The sequence below is a fragment of the Muntiacus reevesi genome, chromosome 3, assembly GCF_963930625.1.
Source record: "Muntiacus reevesi chromosome 3, mMunRee1.1, whole genome shotgun sequence".
Lineage (NCBI taxonomy): Eukaryota > Metazoa > Chordata > Mammalia > Artiodactyla > Cervidae > Muntiacus > Muntiacus reevesi.
In genome coordinates this window covers 163,648,583-163,663,806 of record NC_089251.1, presented here as the reverse complement: position 1 = coordinate 163,663,806, position 15,224 = coordinate 163,648,583, and the positions used below count along the sequence as shown (strand labels likewise).

General features: G+C 48.3%; 1 protein-coding gene across 1 annotated transcript; it reads left to right on the top strand.

Moving 5' to 3' along the window:
- The first annotated feature begins 7,673 nt into the window (after window positions 1-7,673).
- On the top strand, window positions 7,674-8,729 carry MAS1 (MAS1 proto-oncogene, G protein-coupled receptor). The gene has a single exon (XM_065927279.1). The coding sequence runs from the start codon at window positions 7,752-7,754 to the stop codon at window positions 8,727-8,729; it is 978 nt and encodes a 325-aa protein (XP_065783351.1). The 5' UTR covers window positions 7,674-7,751.
- Window positions 8,730-15,224: the final 6,495 nt, after the last annotated feature.

The following is a 15,224-nucleotide window of genomic DNA, read 5'->3' as shown; positions in this document are numbered from 1 at the left end:
CTCTGTCCATCACCAACTCCCGGAGCTTGCTCAAACCCATGTCCATCGAGTCGGTGATGCCATCCAGCCATCTCATCCTCTGTTGTCCCCTTCTCCTCCTGCCCCCAATCCCTCCCAGCATCAGGGTCTTTTCCAATGAGTCAGCTCTTTGTGTCCAGTGGCCAAAGTATTGGAGCTTCAGCTTCAGCATCAGTCCTTCCTATGAATATTTGGGACTCACCTCCTTTAGCATGGACTGGTTGGATCTCCTTGCAGTCCAAGGGACTCTAAAGAGTCTTCTCCAACACCACATTCCTAAAGCATCGTTTCTTCAGTGCTCAGCCTTCTTTTTGGTCCAAGTCTCACATCCATACATGACTACTGGAAAAATCTACACATCAATACGTAACTACTGGAAAATAATAGTTATGCTTTATTTGGTAGAAAAACTGAGGACTTAAGCTTGAGACACAGCATCTCAGATCCCTCTGAGGGACTGCTTCAAAGGATAAGGGTGGAACCAGGATATATAGGAGGTTTTGCAGCAAAGACCAGGTAGATGGTACACCAAAAGATTACTATTAATAAAGAAAACCAGGCATCTCAAGTTATGGGATTTAGTGCATATCTGTGTATGACAAGAGGTAAGGCTGAGCTCACTGAAATCACTCCTTTGATGTATATCTCAGCTATCTGGGGGCTGGATCCTGTGCTTCTTCACCCTGAGTCTCCTCAGGTGCACCTTTGGGGGTGGCTTCAGCAGCTGACTGCTTGATGGTGGGCATCAGGCCTCCTTCCTGAGTTCCCTCGGGTCTTACCACCAACAGGGTGGCTGTAATGTTGGCATTTGACGGTTATAACATCCTTTGTTTACTGATAATGGCAGGCAGTGTCAGTATTTTCATTGACACGTCTCAAGCCTCCCAAGCCGATTGAAGGACCCAGAGCTGACTTGAAGGGAAGTCTCTTTGAACCCTGAAGTCCTACGAAGTGACGGCATTCTCGCGCTCCACCTGACGGCTGTCTCCCGGGGGACTTGCAGGGAATAAGCGGGAAGAGAGGCTGGGATAGCGCTTCCCAGAATCATGCTATCGCCCGCTCCACTCACATCTGTTCTCAAGCACATGGTGGGGTTTCCACCCACCGCTGTGTTGCTGTGCTACCGACCACATCAGGGGCACAGAGGGCCGTTAAGACGCTCTCCCTCCAGTCACTGAGGTTATCATTGTTGTGTTGTGTTAGTTGCTCAGTCGTGTCTGACTCTTTGTGACCCTGTGGACTGAAGCCTGCCAGGCTCCTCTGTCCATGGGATTCTCCATGCAAGAATACTGGAGTGGGTTGCCACGCCCTCCTCCAGGGGATCATCCCGACCCAGCAGGGATGGAACCTGGGTCTCCTGCATTGCAGGCGGATTCTTTACTGCCTGAGCCACCACTGCAGATATGATTGCCACCTAGAAATGGAGGTGCATGAAGAGGATGCTGTGTGTTGGACAGAGGAGCCCAGGGGACCAGGACTGGGTTGACCTGGAGACAAGTTACCCCCAGTGGTTAATCCTGCAGTGCTATTACTGCCTCACGTCTTCCCTGCTTTCTTAGTTAGATGGTCTTGTTAGCTAGCCGCACCCACCCTTGTATTCTCCTTATCCTTCCCGACCTCAAAAACCCTTGTCATCTCCAACCCAGCCTTGGAGATGAATGGTATCCAAAATGACCAAGTTGCCCCGAGGAAGAAAGATTTTGGGGCCTGATGAGCAAGTAGGACCAGCTGTATTCAAGGCACTTCTTGCTACCCTCTGCTATTCACTTGAGAGACTGAAATTCACTTTGGCCTGCTAAGTCTGGGAATGTCATTTTTAGTAACGTGCTCATTTAAGTAGAACCATGCTGTGGCAGATCAATTGGGAGGGTTATTGTTAGTTTTTAGTGAGAATTAGTTTTAATGGGACTTTTTATTTGCTTTCCAACCACATCATGACCAAAATCTGCCCAGGTATGGGATTCATGAGTTAAACTAATCATCAGAGAACCTTTTATTAACTGTGGCTGCCTGGGCTCAAGATGGCGGTTTTCTTTCTTAGGTACCCAGGGTACATTCTCAGGGCCATGGTGATGGGCTTTATTTCTTGGAATAATTCAATAAATATTTATTGAACGGCTATGCCAAGTCCTGGAGAGTCAGACGTGAATAATACAGTTTTGCCTTGGAGGAGTTTGTGGTTTAACAAGAGAGATGCAATTTTAACTCTATGGGGAGGAGTCTCATGGCTATGGAGGTAATTAATGAGTAACACCGGAGTAGTGGAGGGAGTATTAGAACCGGAGGGATGGCAGCTGGAGGGTCTGGGACGGTCAGATTGGTGCAGGGAGCAAGGAGAACAGGAAATGAGGGGAGTGATCCCAGGAGGCTAGGCCAGAGACGTGAGGCTGGAAGAGGAACATGTGGTCTCAGCTGACTTCTGCATCTGAAATTTATTTTTTCATTTTCATTTACAAGAAAATTTTATTGGAGTGTAGTTGATTTGCAATGTTGTGTTGGCTTCAGGTATATAGCAAAGTGAATCAGTTATACACACTGCGTTTGGCAAATGCATAGTAACGGATGATGTTCTAAAGGTCTCACATGTGTGTCTATTGTTATTATTTTTTATGCAGTTCTACCTATTTAAGGATGTAGGCCCTCAGGAGGGAGAACACACAGGCGGGCAGATCTGGAACCCCACCCCCCCCTGGCGTGTCCTCCCGATACTTCATTCTCAACACACCACGAACCCAGTTGCTGGTTCCCCCGGCCACTCTCCCTCCTGCTCCTGATCTCAGCCACTAAACATTTGTCTACACAGCCTCTTCAGATGGGAGCCTCAGTCCACTCACTGCCCCATCTCTCTCCCCCTTCGTGGACACAGGAACCCGACCAGCCTGCTCTGAAATGTCCCTGGAATACGTTCATTCCTCCAGCCAGTATCCTAGTTCTCATTTCTCACTGGGTCTATTTCAACCACACCTTACTGGCTTTTTGCTCCATCCGTAATTCCCTTCCATTCAGGCTGTAGACTGTGACCAGGGTAACCTATCTAAAACATGGTTCAGGCCACCTCCCAGGCCTGCACTGAAACTTTAATGGCTCCAGAGTTTTGCAAGTGGTTGTGTTTGCCAAACCATGGCCCAGGATCCATCTGCATCAGAATCCCCTGGGTTATGAAAATTCAGATTCCAAGGCCCCAGCCCAGGCTGCTTGAAATTGTGGGGCCCTGGAATTTGCATTTTAAATAAGGAATTCTATGTAATTTTTAAGCACTGATGTTGAATAAGTATAACGTATAAAATAAGTCTGATATTTAAAGAAGCATCACACCCAGGCCTTCACACTTCATTCCAGTTGTTTATTTGGACTGAAATATTGTTGTTTGGTATATAAAGCCATACCTCCACCCAGGGCCCACCAGGTTCCCCAAACTCCAACATTCTGTGCCTCCTGCCTCCACACCTCTGCCCATCTGTTCTTTTCTTAAAATGCCTTTCTTTCTCTTCCTCAGCTAACAAACTCCTATTGATCCTTCAAGGCCCATCCCTTTGAAGCCTTCCTTGAAATCCTGGTGTGTGTTTGCTCTGATGTGATCACAGTCTCCTTTATTCCATTCCCCATACTGAATTAGTTTCAGTTCTGCCTGCCTCCCTGCCAAACTGTGCAAAAGTTGTGTCTTGTTTATTTCAGTACGGTAACTGAAACCTACGTGTTGGTTGGAAAATGAAAAGATCATCTATCTTCAGAGAGTGGATTTGGTTACGTGGGTTTGACTGTAATAGAAAAATGCAATCTGGTCTTCTGGATTGAAACATCTTTCCTAACTGATTTTTATGAGTACACAAGAGCTCTCTTGGACGCAATGAGAAACTAAAAGCTGAATGATGCTGTGGTCCACGAGAGATTCCAGCCTGCTTACCTGAGTCAGAATGATTGTTCTTGTCCCTTTTCTTAGACATTTTGATTAGGTCCTGATTTTACATTTCTAGTCTTTGATTTTGGTTTGTGAAGTTCTTTTGGTTCTAGACCTGCACCATCCAATATAATGGCCACTGGCCATGTGTGGCCGATGTATGTGTGAAATGTGGCTGGTCTGAAGCAAGATGTTCCGTGAGAGTAAAATACACACTGGGTTCTTAAGACTTAATGTGAAAAAAGAAACTGAAGTAGTTCATTAATAATTATAAATCAGTTACATCTTGAAATGAAATTTTGAACACACTGGGTTAAATAAAATATTGAAATTCATTTCACTTGTTTCTCCTTATACTTTATGGCTCTCAGAAAACCTTAAATAATGCATATGGCTCACATTGCATTTCTCTTGGGCAATGCTGAGCGAAACGCTTCCTCCCTCTGCCATTTTTTTGTGTTTCAGGTTAATCCGTTTGTTTCTTCTCTCCTTGCTGAAACACTATTACCACCACCACCACTGCCATCATCACAACCACCATCACCACCAAAGCACCCAGCTCTGAAGTGCACACCATCCAACTATCTCACTCACCGCCCTCCTTACTGTGACCGTCTACAGACCCCCGGGCCGCTTTCTCAAATTCCTTGAAGGTTTAATGCCTGGCTCACAGCTAGTTTTTTTCTAGTGATGTCCTGTATTCCAGCCCTATTTCCCAGTGATTTCAATGTCTATGTAGACAATTCTTCCAACACCCTGGCTCCAGGTCTTGATCTCATGTCAGAAGATATCGTCCTCCCCTCTCCTCTAGCTGCTCACTCCCATGGTCCTGGGCTACATTTATCAATACCAATAATCAATACCCAAACCACGCCAGGCTTGGCTTTGGGTATCCCACTCTTCGACCCCTGCCTCCTATTTTCCGGTTCTCTACCTTCAGGACTCGGACCTCAGCAGTTAGTTCTCTGACACCGATGGGATCTAATATCAAGGGCTCCTATTTCCTGTTCACCAACTGTCACCTCTCTCCTGGCCTCAGCTCTCTCCTAATCTTGTTGAATTCCATAGTCTCTGTGCTTCAGTTCCTTTGGTCTCCAGTTTCCTTTGCACCAGGCCGGTAGAACCCCAATCCCGGTTAAATCCAACTCGCCTCTTTCTGCACAGTCACACCTGGATAGCTGAGCCATAAATGGAGAAAAACACAGGCCATGCTAATCGTCTCACTCTAGATTCCTGAGCCCCAGTCCAGCCAGGCCCTGAGGTTTGCCCAGAAATCGTGCTCTTTGTACATTAACCCAGTCTTTCCGCCTTTCACTTTATTACCTCTTGTCCTCTCTCCTTAAACCTCCTCACTCTTAGTGGATGACCTTGCTCCTGACTTTGCTGAAAACAGAGATACTGTACATCCAGAAGAGAACTTCCTGCAACTTCTAACACCCCCTCTTCACTCTACCTAGCTGTCTGTACTTTAAGCCGCACACTCAGCCTTCCCTCCTGCTCTCATGAATCAATTATCCTCCCAGCCTCCCAGTTTCTTTTGCTTCCTTCTCCTCATCCCCCAACCCCTAAGCTTTGAAGTGCCCCAAGGCTCAGTCCTTGGACCTTTTTAATGATCCAGGTTTCATAGGCAGTCTCATCTAGCCTCATGATTTTATACCTCACCTATTCTCGCTACACCTGCCCCAACCCCAGCTCCCAACATGTCGCAAGACAGCTCCATGTGGCAGTTGCATGATTCCCCAGCTCCATATGACGCCTCCCAACCTGCTCCCCCTGCGCATTGTCCAGACAACGAATGGCTAAAAGCCATTCTCTTTTCCTACAACTCCTGCCTCAACTGGTAGCAACTCAGATTGCATCTAGAGCCTAACCACGTCTCACTGCCTCCACAGTTACACTCTGGTCCTCGCCAAGGTCCAGGCTTTTCTCTGTGGCGACTTATTCTGATGGAACATCTATTGGTTTGTTGCTGTTGTTATCGGGTATTGACTGCCTCCCACCGAAATATAAACTCCAAGAGGTTGGTGCTTTGTCTGTTTCGTTCACTGCTGTAGCCCCATTCCTGGAACAGTGCCTGACCTGAAGTTGGCGTTGAATAAATCTTTGATGGACAAACTTGGGGAACTCGGCTGTCTCACACCTACAAACGTTTAACAAAGCCCAGTCTGTACAGCAGCGCCATGGGATTGGAATTCTGGGCCTTGTGTTGGGCCCCTGAGAGTTTTGGAGTCTCTCCCTCTATGGTCTGATTATGAAACGAAAAGAGAATCTGCTCCAGGAAAAATAATTTCCAGCATCTCAGCAGAGCAACTGAGGGGAGTGTTGGTAAAGAGAGGGGAGCCAGCTCTGTGGGCTCCAGGATCTCATCACCTGGAATGGGACCACCACCCCACACCTGCTCACAAAATAGCAAGTCTCAGTTCTGTTCGGCCTCCGGTGAGGTCATGAGGAAAGGCGGCGGTCTACGAACTAACTTTCTTTTTATTTCTTGATTTCTGGCTGTGCTGAGTCCTTACTGCTGTCTGGGCTTTCCTCTGGTTGCGGCGATCGGGGGCTGCTCCCTTGGTTGCTGTGTGCTGACTTCTTATTGCAGTGGCTTCTCTTGTTGCAGAGCCTGGGTTTAAGGGCAGGTGGGCTCTAGAGTACAGGTCAGTAGTTGGGGCACACAGGCTCAGTTGCCCCATGGCATGCGAGATCTTCCCAGATCCGAGATTGAACCCGTGGTCCTTGCATCGCAAGGCAGAGTCTTTACCACTGAGCCACCTGGGGAGCCCCTACCAATTACCTTTCTAAAGGTCGATTATTTTGCACATATAGGGCCCTGGTCTGCAAGGACCAAAAGCAGAGAACAATATTTTACCACCACCATCCAAATTAAAAAGCCAAGGACTCCATGAATAGAAGCAAAGAAGATGACCTCTGTGGGCACCTGTCTCTTCCGTTCCCCAGCAGCAGAAGTGGCTTATGTATATTTGTTACATAACAGGAAAGGGGAGGGTGTGCATACATTTATTTAGCAGTTCCTGAAGTGTGAGGGAAAATTGCTGATAATTGGTGTTTTGCAGTCTCAAATATTTCGCATTTTATTGGGCTTGGGTCAGTGCTTTGTTTACTAGCGGTAGTGTTTTCCAGCGTGGTCTAGCCCATGGAGCTCGGGGATGCGAATACATCTTGTTGAAATGCACCATCTGTTCCCCAGGGATGGTTTGCACTACAGACCTGGTCTGAGTAGGTACACAGCTTCGTCACAGATATAGACTATAGGAAACACATACCTTCTGGTTGGTCTCACTTCTGAACATACTGGCGCCCTATTGAACTTTTTTCCTACTTGTCCCCTCTCAATCACCCATCATTTATGGCACTCTGTGCATTAAAAAGTGACAGCAACGGTGTTGCCCAAACATGTACTTTGTCATCGAATTTTAACGTGGTTAACTTGGTCTCTCAGGCCAGGAGATGAAGGAACAGAAGATGAGATGATTTTCAAAACGCCATTCAGAAAACTTGGTCCAGGCCAGAAACGGACACCAGAAATCTGATCCTCTTGCTCTGATGGACCCCCTTTGGTGCTGAACCACAAGCAAATGACAGTACAGAACCAAAGGCTACTGGGGGGTTCCAAAAGGCCATTAGATCAGTTCTCTCTTGGTGAAATGCCTCATTTTTATCTTCGTTGGAAAGAGCATTGTACAGTCTAGTAGACATATTCTCCTGTATGACATGAAGGCTACAAGCCATAGCTGAAATCTTTTACTGCAATTCATCAACCTTGATTTTCTTTCTAAACTTATTTACAGAAAACTACCCGAAGAACCCAGACTGAGGCCCCCTCATGGATGAGGCAAACGGGACATCATTTGTTGCTGAGGAGTCCTCCAACGCCTCAACCAGCGGGAACACCTCCGTCAGGGACCCGCGCCGGGAAATTCCCATCGTGCACTGGGTGATCATGAGCATCTCCCCGCTGGGTTTTGTTGAGAACGGAATCCTCCTCTGGTTCCTCTGCTTCCGGATGAGAAGAAACCCCTTCACCGTCTACATCACCCACTTGTCCATCGCGGACATCTCGTTGCTCTTTTGCATCTTTATTCTGTCTGTCGACTACGCTTTAGATTACGAGCTGTCTTCTGGCTATTACTACACAATTGTCACGTTGTCGGTGACGTTTCTCTTTGGCTACAACACGGGCCTGTACCTGCTGACGGCCATCAGCGTGGAGAGGTGCCTGTCTGTCCTGTATCCCATCTGGTACCGGTGCCACCGCCCCAAGCACCAGTCAGCGTTTGTCTGCGCCCTCCTATGGGCACTCTCCTGCTTGGTGACCACCATGGAATATGCCATGTGCATTGACAATGAGGGACAGACCCACTCCCGGAGTGACTGCAGGGCCGTGATCATCTTCATAGCCGTTCTGAGCTTCCTGGTCTTTACCCCCCTCATGGTGGTGTCCAGCACCATCTTGGTGGTGAAGATCCGGAAGAATTCATGGGCGTCCCACTCCTCGAAGCTGTACCTGGTCATCACGGTCACCATCATCATCTTCTTCATCTTCGCCATGCCCATGAGGCTCCTCTACCTGCTCTACTACGAGTACTGGTCGACATTCAGGAACTTGCACCATGTTTCTCTTCTCTTCTCTACCATCAACAGCAGCGCCAACCCTTTTATTTACTTCTTCGTGGGCAGCAGCAGGAAGAAGCGGTTCAAGGAGTCCTTGAAAGTGGTTCTGACCAGGGCTTTCAAAGATGAGATGCAACCCAGGCATCCAGAAGACCACACGGCCACCGCAGCAACCGAGACTGTTGTCTGACCGGTGGAAGGAGATTGTGGACCAAACAGTGGGACGAAGATGAGCCGCAGTTTGCAGGGAATACAACTGAATACCCCCTAAATACGATACAGAAGGACACCCTATCCCAATGCATGAGATGCGAGTTAATGCTGAGATTGTACTCTTGTGCTGTACCTTCTGGAAATGCCTGAATACGTGTCGAAACTTCATTCTTTCTGTAACTTCCAAAAAATTCCTTCTGTTCCTCTTCAGCTCTCCTGGAAGCATTTCCCCATGAACTATAAAGATTACTCCAGCAGGAAGGTTTACGGGTGTGTACAGGCAAAGGCACAAGTATTTGACGAGCCTTGAAAAAGTAAAGCCATATCGTAGGAAGAACGTGAGTTTTGGAAGCAGACTGACTCTGTCCTTTGTCGCTGCTTTGACCTCAGTTTTAACCCCCAGGGACCTCATTTCCTCAGTATAAAATGGTAACAGTAGTAGTCCATACCTCCCGGGCCTGTGGTGAAGGTGACACCGGAAGAGGAGGTGTGCAAAGGGTCTGGTACCCGTCAGTGTTGAGAAACATCTGTGTCTGTGACTCTTTGAAGTGGAAGAAATACACATTTCTGTTTTGTAAAGCACACACACTCCCACACACACAGCTCTGTCATGTGCAAATAATTGTTACATGTTTTTAAATGATGGATGTAATTTACAAAGGTATTCTGTCTGTTTGCTGCAAGAGAACTCTTTGTGGGATACCACCATCTGAGATGTTAGGTCCCCCAGCCGCCGTGTGCTGGGGCATCATTTCGGGTTGGGAGAGAAAGCATTTGGCCACTAGCACAGGAGTTCCTCACGGCTTCCCTTCCCTGTCTGGGAATGCCTCATGTAATGAAAGTCTGTTTTGAAATCCTTTGCTTGATATAAATGTTCATGAATGAAATCATGAGGGTGATTGTGTTTTTGGAACCCCCCCTCCCTTCATGAAGAGGGTTATGTATTTATAGTCACAAAGTTCCCACTGGCACGACAGGCCAATAAATCGGGAGATGACTTGTTGGAACAAGGAATGACTTTAATGGGAAAGCTAGCAGACTGAGAAGATGGCAAACTAGCATCTCAAAAAACCCCATCTTCCCTCACTGGGTTCCTTTTATTTGCAAGAGGGAGAGGGGAGGGACCCACTGCGGCCCCAGCCGGCACCTGGGCCGCTTGTTCGAGCGGCCCTGCTCATCTCCTTGCCTCGCTCTGGAAGGAGGCTCAGCAGCAGGACTGAGGAGAGCGTGGCCGCATCTCAGAGGGAAACAGGACGTTTCTCGCGAGACAGGCCTCAGCAGGATTTCCCCGCGTCTCAGTGCCCTGCGGCTCTCCTGCTTGGACCTGTGTCTGTACCTTCAGGCAGCGCGTCCTGGGACCCCTGTCCCGGCCTGGAGACTATGCTTGATTTCCTGCTGTACCTTCTGGGTGTCCCATGAAAAATGGCAATGCTCCATGTGGCTCTGTGGGGAGTACAATGTTCACACCCATAAATGAGCCCATTACTACTTATGGGCTTCCCAGGTGGCTCAGTGGTAAAGAATCTGCCTGCCACTGTGGGAGATGTGGGTTCAGCCCCTGGGTTGGGAAGATCCCCTGGAGAAGGAAATGGCAACCTACTCCAGTATTCTTGCCTGGGAAATCCCTTGGACAGAGGAGACGGGCGGGCTACAGTCACAAAAGAGTCGGACACAACTGAACAAGTATTTCTGTAACTGTTGGGCTCCGAAGGGTCAAAGAAGCTGTGATAACCTGGCTCTCAGTTGCCACCTGTTTCTGCTCCATCCCCTTTCTTCAGCAGGAAATGGTCACCTGTAACCCAGGGAGCAGCCTCACTGGGAGAGATGGATGAGGGTTTCCCACCTGGCCCAGCTTGGAGGCGGGAGGCTTTTCAGTGGGTGATGACATCTGATTCAGAAACAAGGCAGCTTGCTTTCAGGAGTCCAGATGGGTGTTGAGTGGTGACATTTAGGATGATCTTGTTTTTGACTGAAAACAGGGCATCTTCACTGGGAAAGAACAGAACACGGGAGATGAGAGTCCGCTTTGTTTACCATCACCTCCCCTAATGCCTCTGGGTCAGTGAAAGAAGGAGCAACCTCATCTCATCTCAAAGGGATCTTGGTCTCAAAGAGGAACTCAGATACTCTTGGAAACAAGGAGTTTTCACCCAAGGAGAATATGATGAACTAAATGGGAAGCCCCCCACTTACTGCCCTCCTACAGATAAAGTGGGGAAATTGAATGTAATAATGAATATAAAAATTCTTCTAATGTTTTAAAGAGTGATGTCTTGCAAACAAGCAAGAGGCAGAATCAGACAGGGTTGCCAGGACAAATTTCTCTCTCTTCATCTAAAACCTGCCCCCAAAAATGATCTATAAGGTTAAAACTAAAACAAGAAGAGTTAAAATAATATGCAAATATGAAGAGGAGACCAGATTATCATTTATATCCACTGGGTATTTAGACAATCTGCTTAAGTCATCATGGATTACTAGGTGCCATTCTGAGAATTTCCGGGGCACGGGGTTGAGGCTGCTAGGATAGAATGCTTGGTCTTGATGAAGGGGAAGGATTCGAAGCATTTGTGCTGCTAATATTCATGCATGGCTTTCTCTGCCGACTCCAGGATGAGAACAAGGCCAAGATGAGCAAGTAGAAGCCCCTGTCTTCTAGAATAGGAGAGGAAGGTACACACAGGCGTCTACAGCTCCGAGTTGCACACAGTCAGTGTCAAGAGGGCGTTATAAACAAAGTTGGGTGGCAGTCAGGAGGAAGGGAATCCAATCTTTTGTAGTAAAAGGGGAATGTTCCATGGAGGTGCACTTTGGTTGCTGGAAGGGAGGTGGGATTTCAAAAAACCAAGGAGCGAGAGGATTCCAGGCAGAGGGCAGGCAGGAGTGAAGGCAAGGACACGGCCACATGGGGTGGGGGTGGGAGGGATGCTGGGGAGCAAGGCCAGCCACTCTCAGTCTGCAGACCGGCTGGGGAAGTGGTCCTTGGAGACCCATCTGGTCCTGCCCACCACCCCCTCCTGTCTCTTTGTCGCTATTATTTTTGGCTTCCTGGCACCACATTCTTCAAGTTCCTTGGAATATGGCTCCCAGGCCTCTCTTTCTTCCCACTCACATTGTTGTCCAGTCTGGCCAGGGTGGCATTCTAGCGTCTTAGAATTTCTCTGCAAGTCCTCCACTGGCCTCCTTCCCTGTGTCAGTTCAAGGGACCCGCAGCTCCTCTCCTTTCTGGGCTGTACCCTGAGTCCCACTGTCTCTCAAACCAGGCCCCTTCTGGAAGCCAAAACCCCATGGCATGACAGTCTGGTCACAATCATCTGCCTCCTTGCTCCACCACCCCTGGATTTCTACACCACGGAGACCCTTACCTCTGGCCATGGGCCCACCCCCTTTTGAGTCCCCCCTGTGTACCCAGTCTGTGAGACCTCTGCTGGCCCAGGTCTGGCCACTCTCACCTCACATGTCTCTTGATTCTCTCACCCCCTCATTCTCTGTCCCACCCAGGCTGCTGAGCGGAGCAGAGAACCCTCCCTTTGGTCTTGCTAGGTAGGTAGAATAGGAAAAAGGAGTCCAGAATGTCCAGGTCATGTCACCACAGGTGTCGGGAGAGTTTGTAACTTCCTCGGTTCTGTCTCGTCACAACAAAAATTTGAAGTAATGGATAACGGGCCAGCATTACAGCCCTTGGACGGACCAGTGTTACAGCTCAGTTTTATTTAGAAAGTAAAGGAAAATAGTTTCCCACATAGCTCAGTTGGTAAAGAATCTGCCTGCAATACAGGAGACCCAGGTTCAATCCCTGGGTTGGGTAGATCCCCTGGAGAAAGAAATGGCAACCCACTCCAGTATTCTTGCCTGGAGAATCCCATGGACAGAGGAGCCTGGCAGGCTATAGTCCATGGGGTCACAAAGAGTCGGACATGACTAGGCGACTAAACCACCACCAAAGGAAAATACATCCTCGAGATGTGTGGGCATGCCAACCCAAAAGACTTGAAGAGAAGAGAAGCCCCTGGCCCATTTTGGCTCCTCTTTTTGTGTTTTTTCCCCTTCCCCTGGGCCTGCCTTATGTAAATTGGGCTAGCCAGGAGTGCTGTTTTTTCTACCTGAGGTCCTAACTCCAATACTTGAACCATCCTTTGTTCTATCTTTGCGGGTTTCTCCCTTCCTTGTCTTTTAGCCATTGCCCTTCTGGACTCCTGTTTCCTATTCTAACTACCTAACAGCGTGATCAGGGCTCCTGCCCAGGGGGTGGAGTCCTAGCAGGCTGGCCTTTCATCAGGTTCCCTTTAACTCTTCCTCCATCCACTGGGCGGCCCTTCCAAACTCCTTCTGTCTCCACACTCTGTCTGGCACTTTCCCCTCACCCTTCCTCTCTCCTCACTATCCTGCTCGATCAATCCCTGAAAAAAACAAAATTAATCTGTTAGGCAACAACTCTCAGATTCCCCCACCTAGGAGGACCCCAGCCCCCATAAACCTATTCATTCCACATTTGTTTATAGTAATCAGCCTTGACAGATCAGGTATATCCTGCTGAAAATAGGACCATTTCCCTGAGTACAACATTTTTACAAAGCTGTCTGATTGAGGTTAGATTCCCTGTGAGGGGTCTCAGTTGAGGTCATTTGTTCCCCAGGACACTCCCCGTAGGGAAGAGAGTTCTAGGCTAACACTCCCTTTTGAATCTCTCTCAGTCAAGACCAGACTAAATGCTTGAGGCAGAGACCTCGTCTTGCAAGGAGGGGAGAAGCCAGAGGACACTGCTCTTGGAATGAGAAGAGGACTCTAGGTGTACCAGGCGTGCAAGGGTCAACATGCTACCCTCTGACTCAGGTATCTACACTCTATAGTACAGATACATGGACAGTTATCTATACTGTCCAAAGCAGAGCCTGAGGCAAGGATTTTGTGTCTGTAGTCTCTGTGGGAGGTTGTCCCAGGGAACACAGGAGGGAGTGAGGAATTCAGACGGAAGCGAGGAAGTCAAAATAGGGTGACTCAGGGAGTACAGGGGCCCCGGACAGTGGTAACCCTCTGAGGGATGCAAGTAACTCACCTCAGAACTGTCCTCCTTGGGGATAAAAGTGGTGCCGCCTCCCACCCCTCATAGGCAAGGGTCACTCTCAGAGTGGCAACCTCCAGCTCTTCTGGGCCTGCTCTGTGACCAGATACAGTGTGGCTCAAGGTGAGAACACTGCTTGCAGGTGACCTCAGGGTGGCCCCAGAGTTGCCTGACAGATTCTGTTCTAACGGAGTAAAAGCCTGCCCCACAAAGTAGCTATGCCAAGTCAGAGAGATCATGTGTGTGAAACTCCGTGTAAACTGGGAAAGTGAAGTGAAGTGAAAGTGTTAGTTGCTCAGTCATGTCTGACTCTCTGTGACCCCGTGGACTATAGCCCGTCAGGCTCCTCTGTCCATGGGAATCTCCAGGCAAGAATACTGGAGTGGGTTGCCATTCTTTTCTGCAGGGGATCGTCCCAACCCAGAGATTGAACCTGTGTCTCTTGCATTGCAGGCAGATTTTTTACCATCTGAACCACCAGGGAAGCCTAAACAGCCACCAAAAGTTAGTTGTTCCTTGAAGACATCATTGTAAGCAATGGACCGATCAGAGAAGGACAAACACTATATGATTCCGCATAAGTGAGGTGCCCAAAGGAAGCAAATTCCTAGAGACAGAAACTGGAGGGGTGGGTGCTAGGGGCTGGAGGAGGGGGAGCGGGGAGCTATTGTCTAGTGGGGGCTGAGTTTGAGTTTAGGAAGATGAAAAAGCTCTGGAGATGTGGCGATGGCTGCACATCACTGCGAAAGTCCTTAATGCTACTGAAATGTATACTCAAAAATTAACAAGGTAAATTTCATGTGACGTCTATTTTAGGAAAATAAAACAATCAGTGCTTACACTCCTGAGGCAGTAGGTGTGCTTCTCAGCTCGCTCAACGGTGTGTGGCCCCTGCTGAGCACCAAGCTCATAGCATTGATGACAAGGAAAGGAGACAGACTTCCTCTGTCACCCAGGGGTGCGTGGCCCTGGCGCTGTCCCCAGGGCCAGCGCAGAGACAGGAGGTTAATCAACAATATAGCCCAGAGTCGGTATTTTCAGTTGAGTGTGGTCTCCTCTGGAGCAGACCCACTCGACCTCAGCAAAACCATGCAGAGGTCACAGAGGAAGCCTCTGGGGCTTGGGAGGCCCTGCAGTCTGTGTTTCAAGAACTCAGCTCTGCCATTTTTTTTATATGAAAGCAGCTGGAAACCATAGTAAATAAATGAGCATGGCTGTGTGCCAATTGTACTTTATTTACAGATACTAAAAATTAAATCTTATATAATTTATGTGTGTCATAAAAATTCTTTTTTCTTAAACCATTAAAAAATGTGAAAAATCACTCTTAATTTGTAGGAAAACAAGAAGTGGTGGCCAGCTTTGGTGGCCGCTGTCCCACGCTACTCCTGACCTAGAGAATTTAGGGAA

Excerpts from the sequence above, each read along its gene's own strand:
- MAS1 (XM_065927279.1), top strand. The coding sequence starts at position 7,752 with ATGGATGAGGCAAACGGGACATCATTTGTTGCTGAGGAGTCCTCCAAC.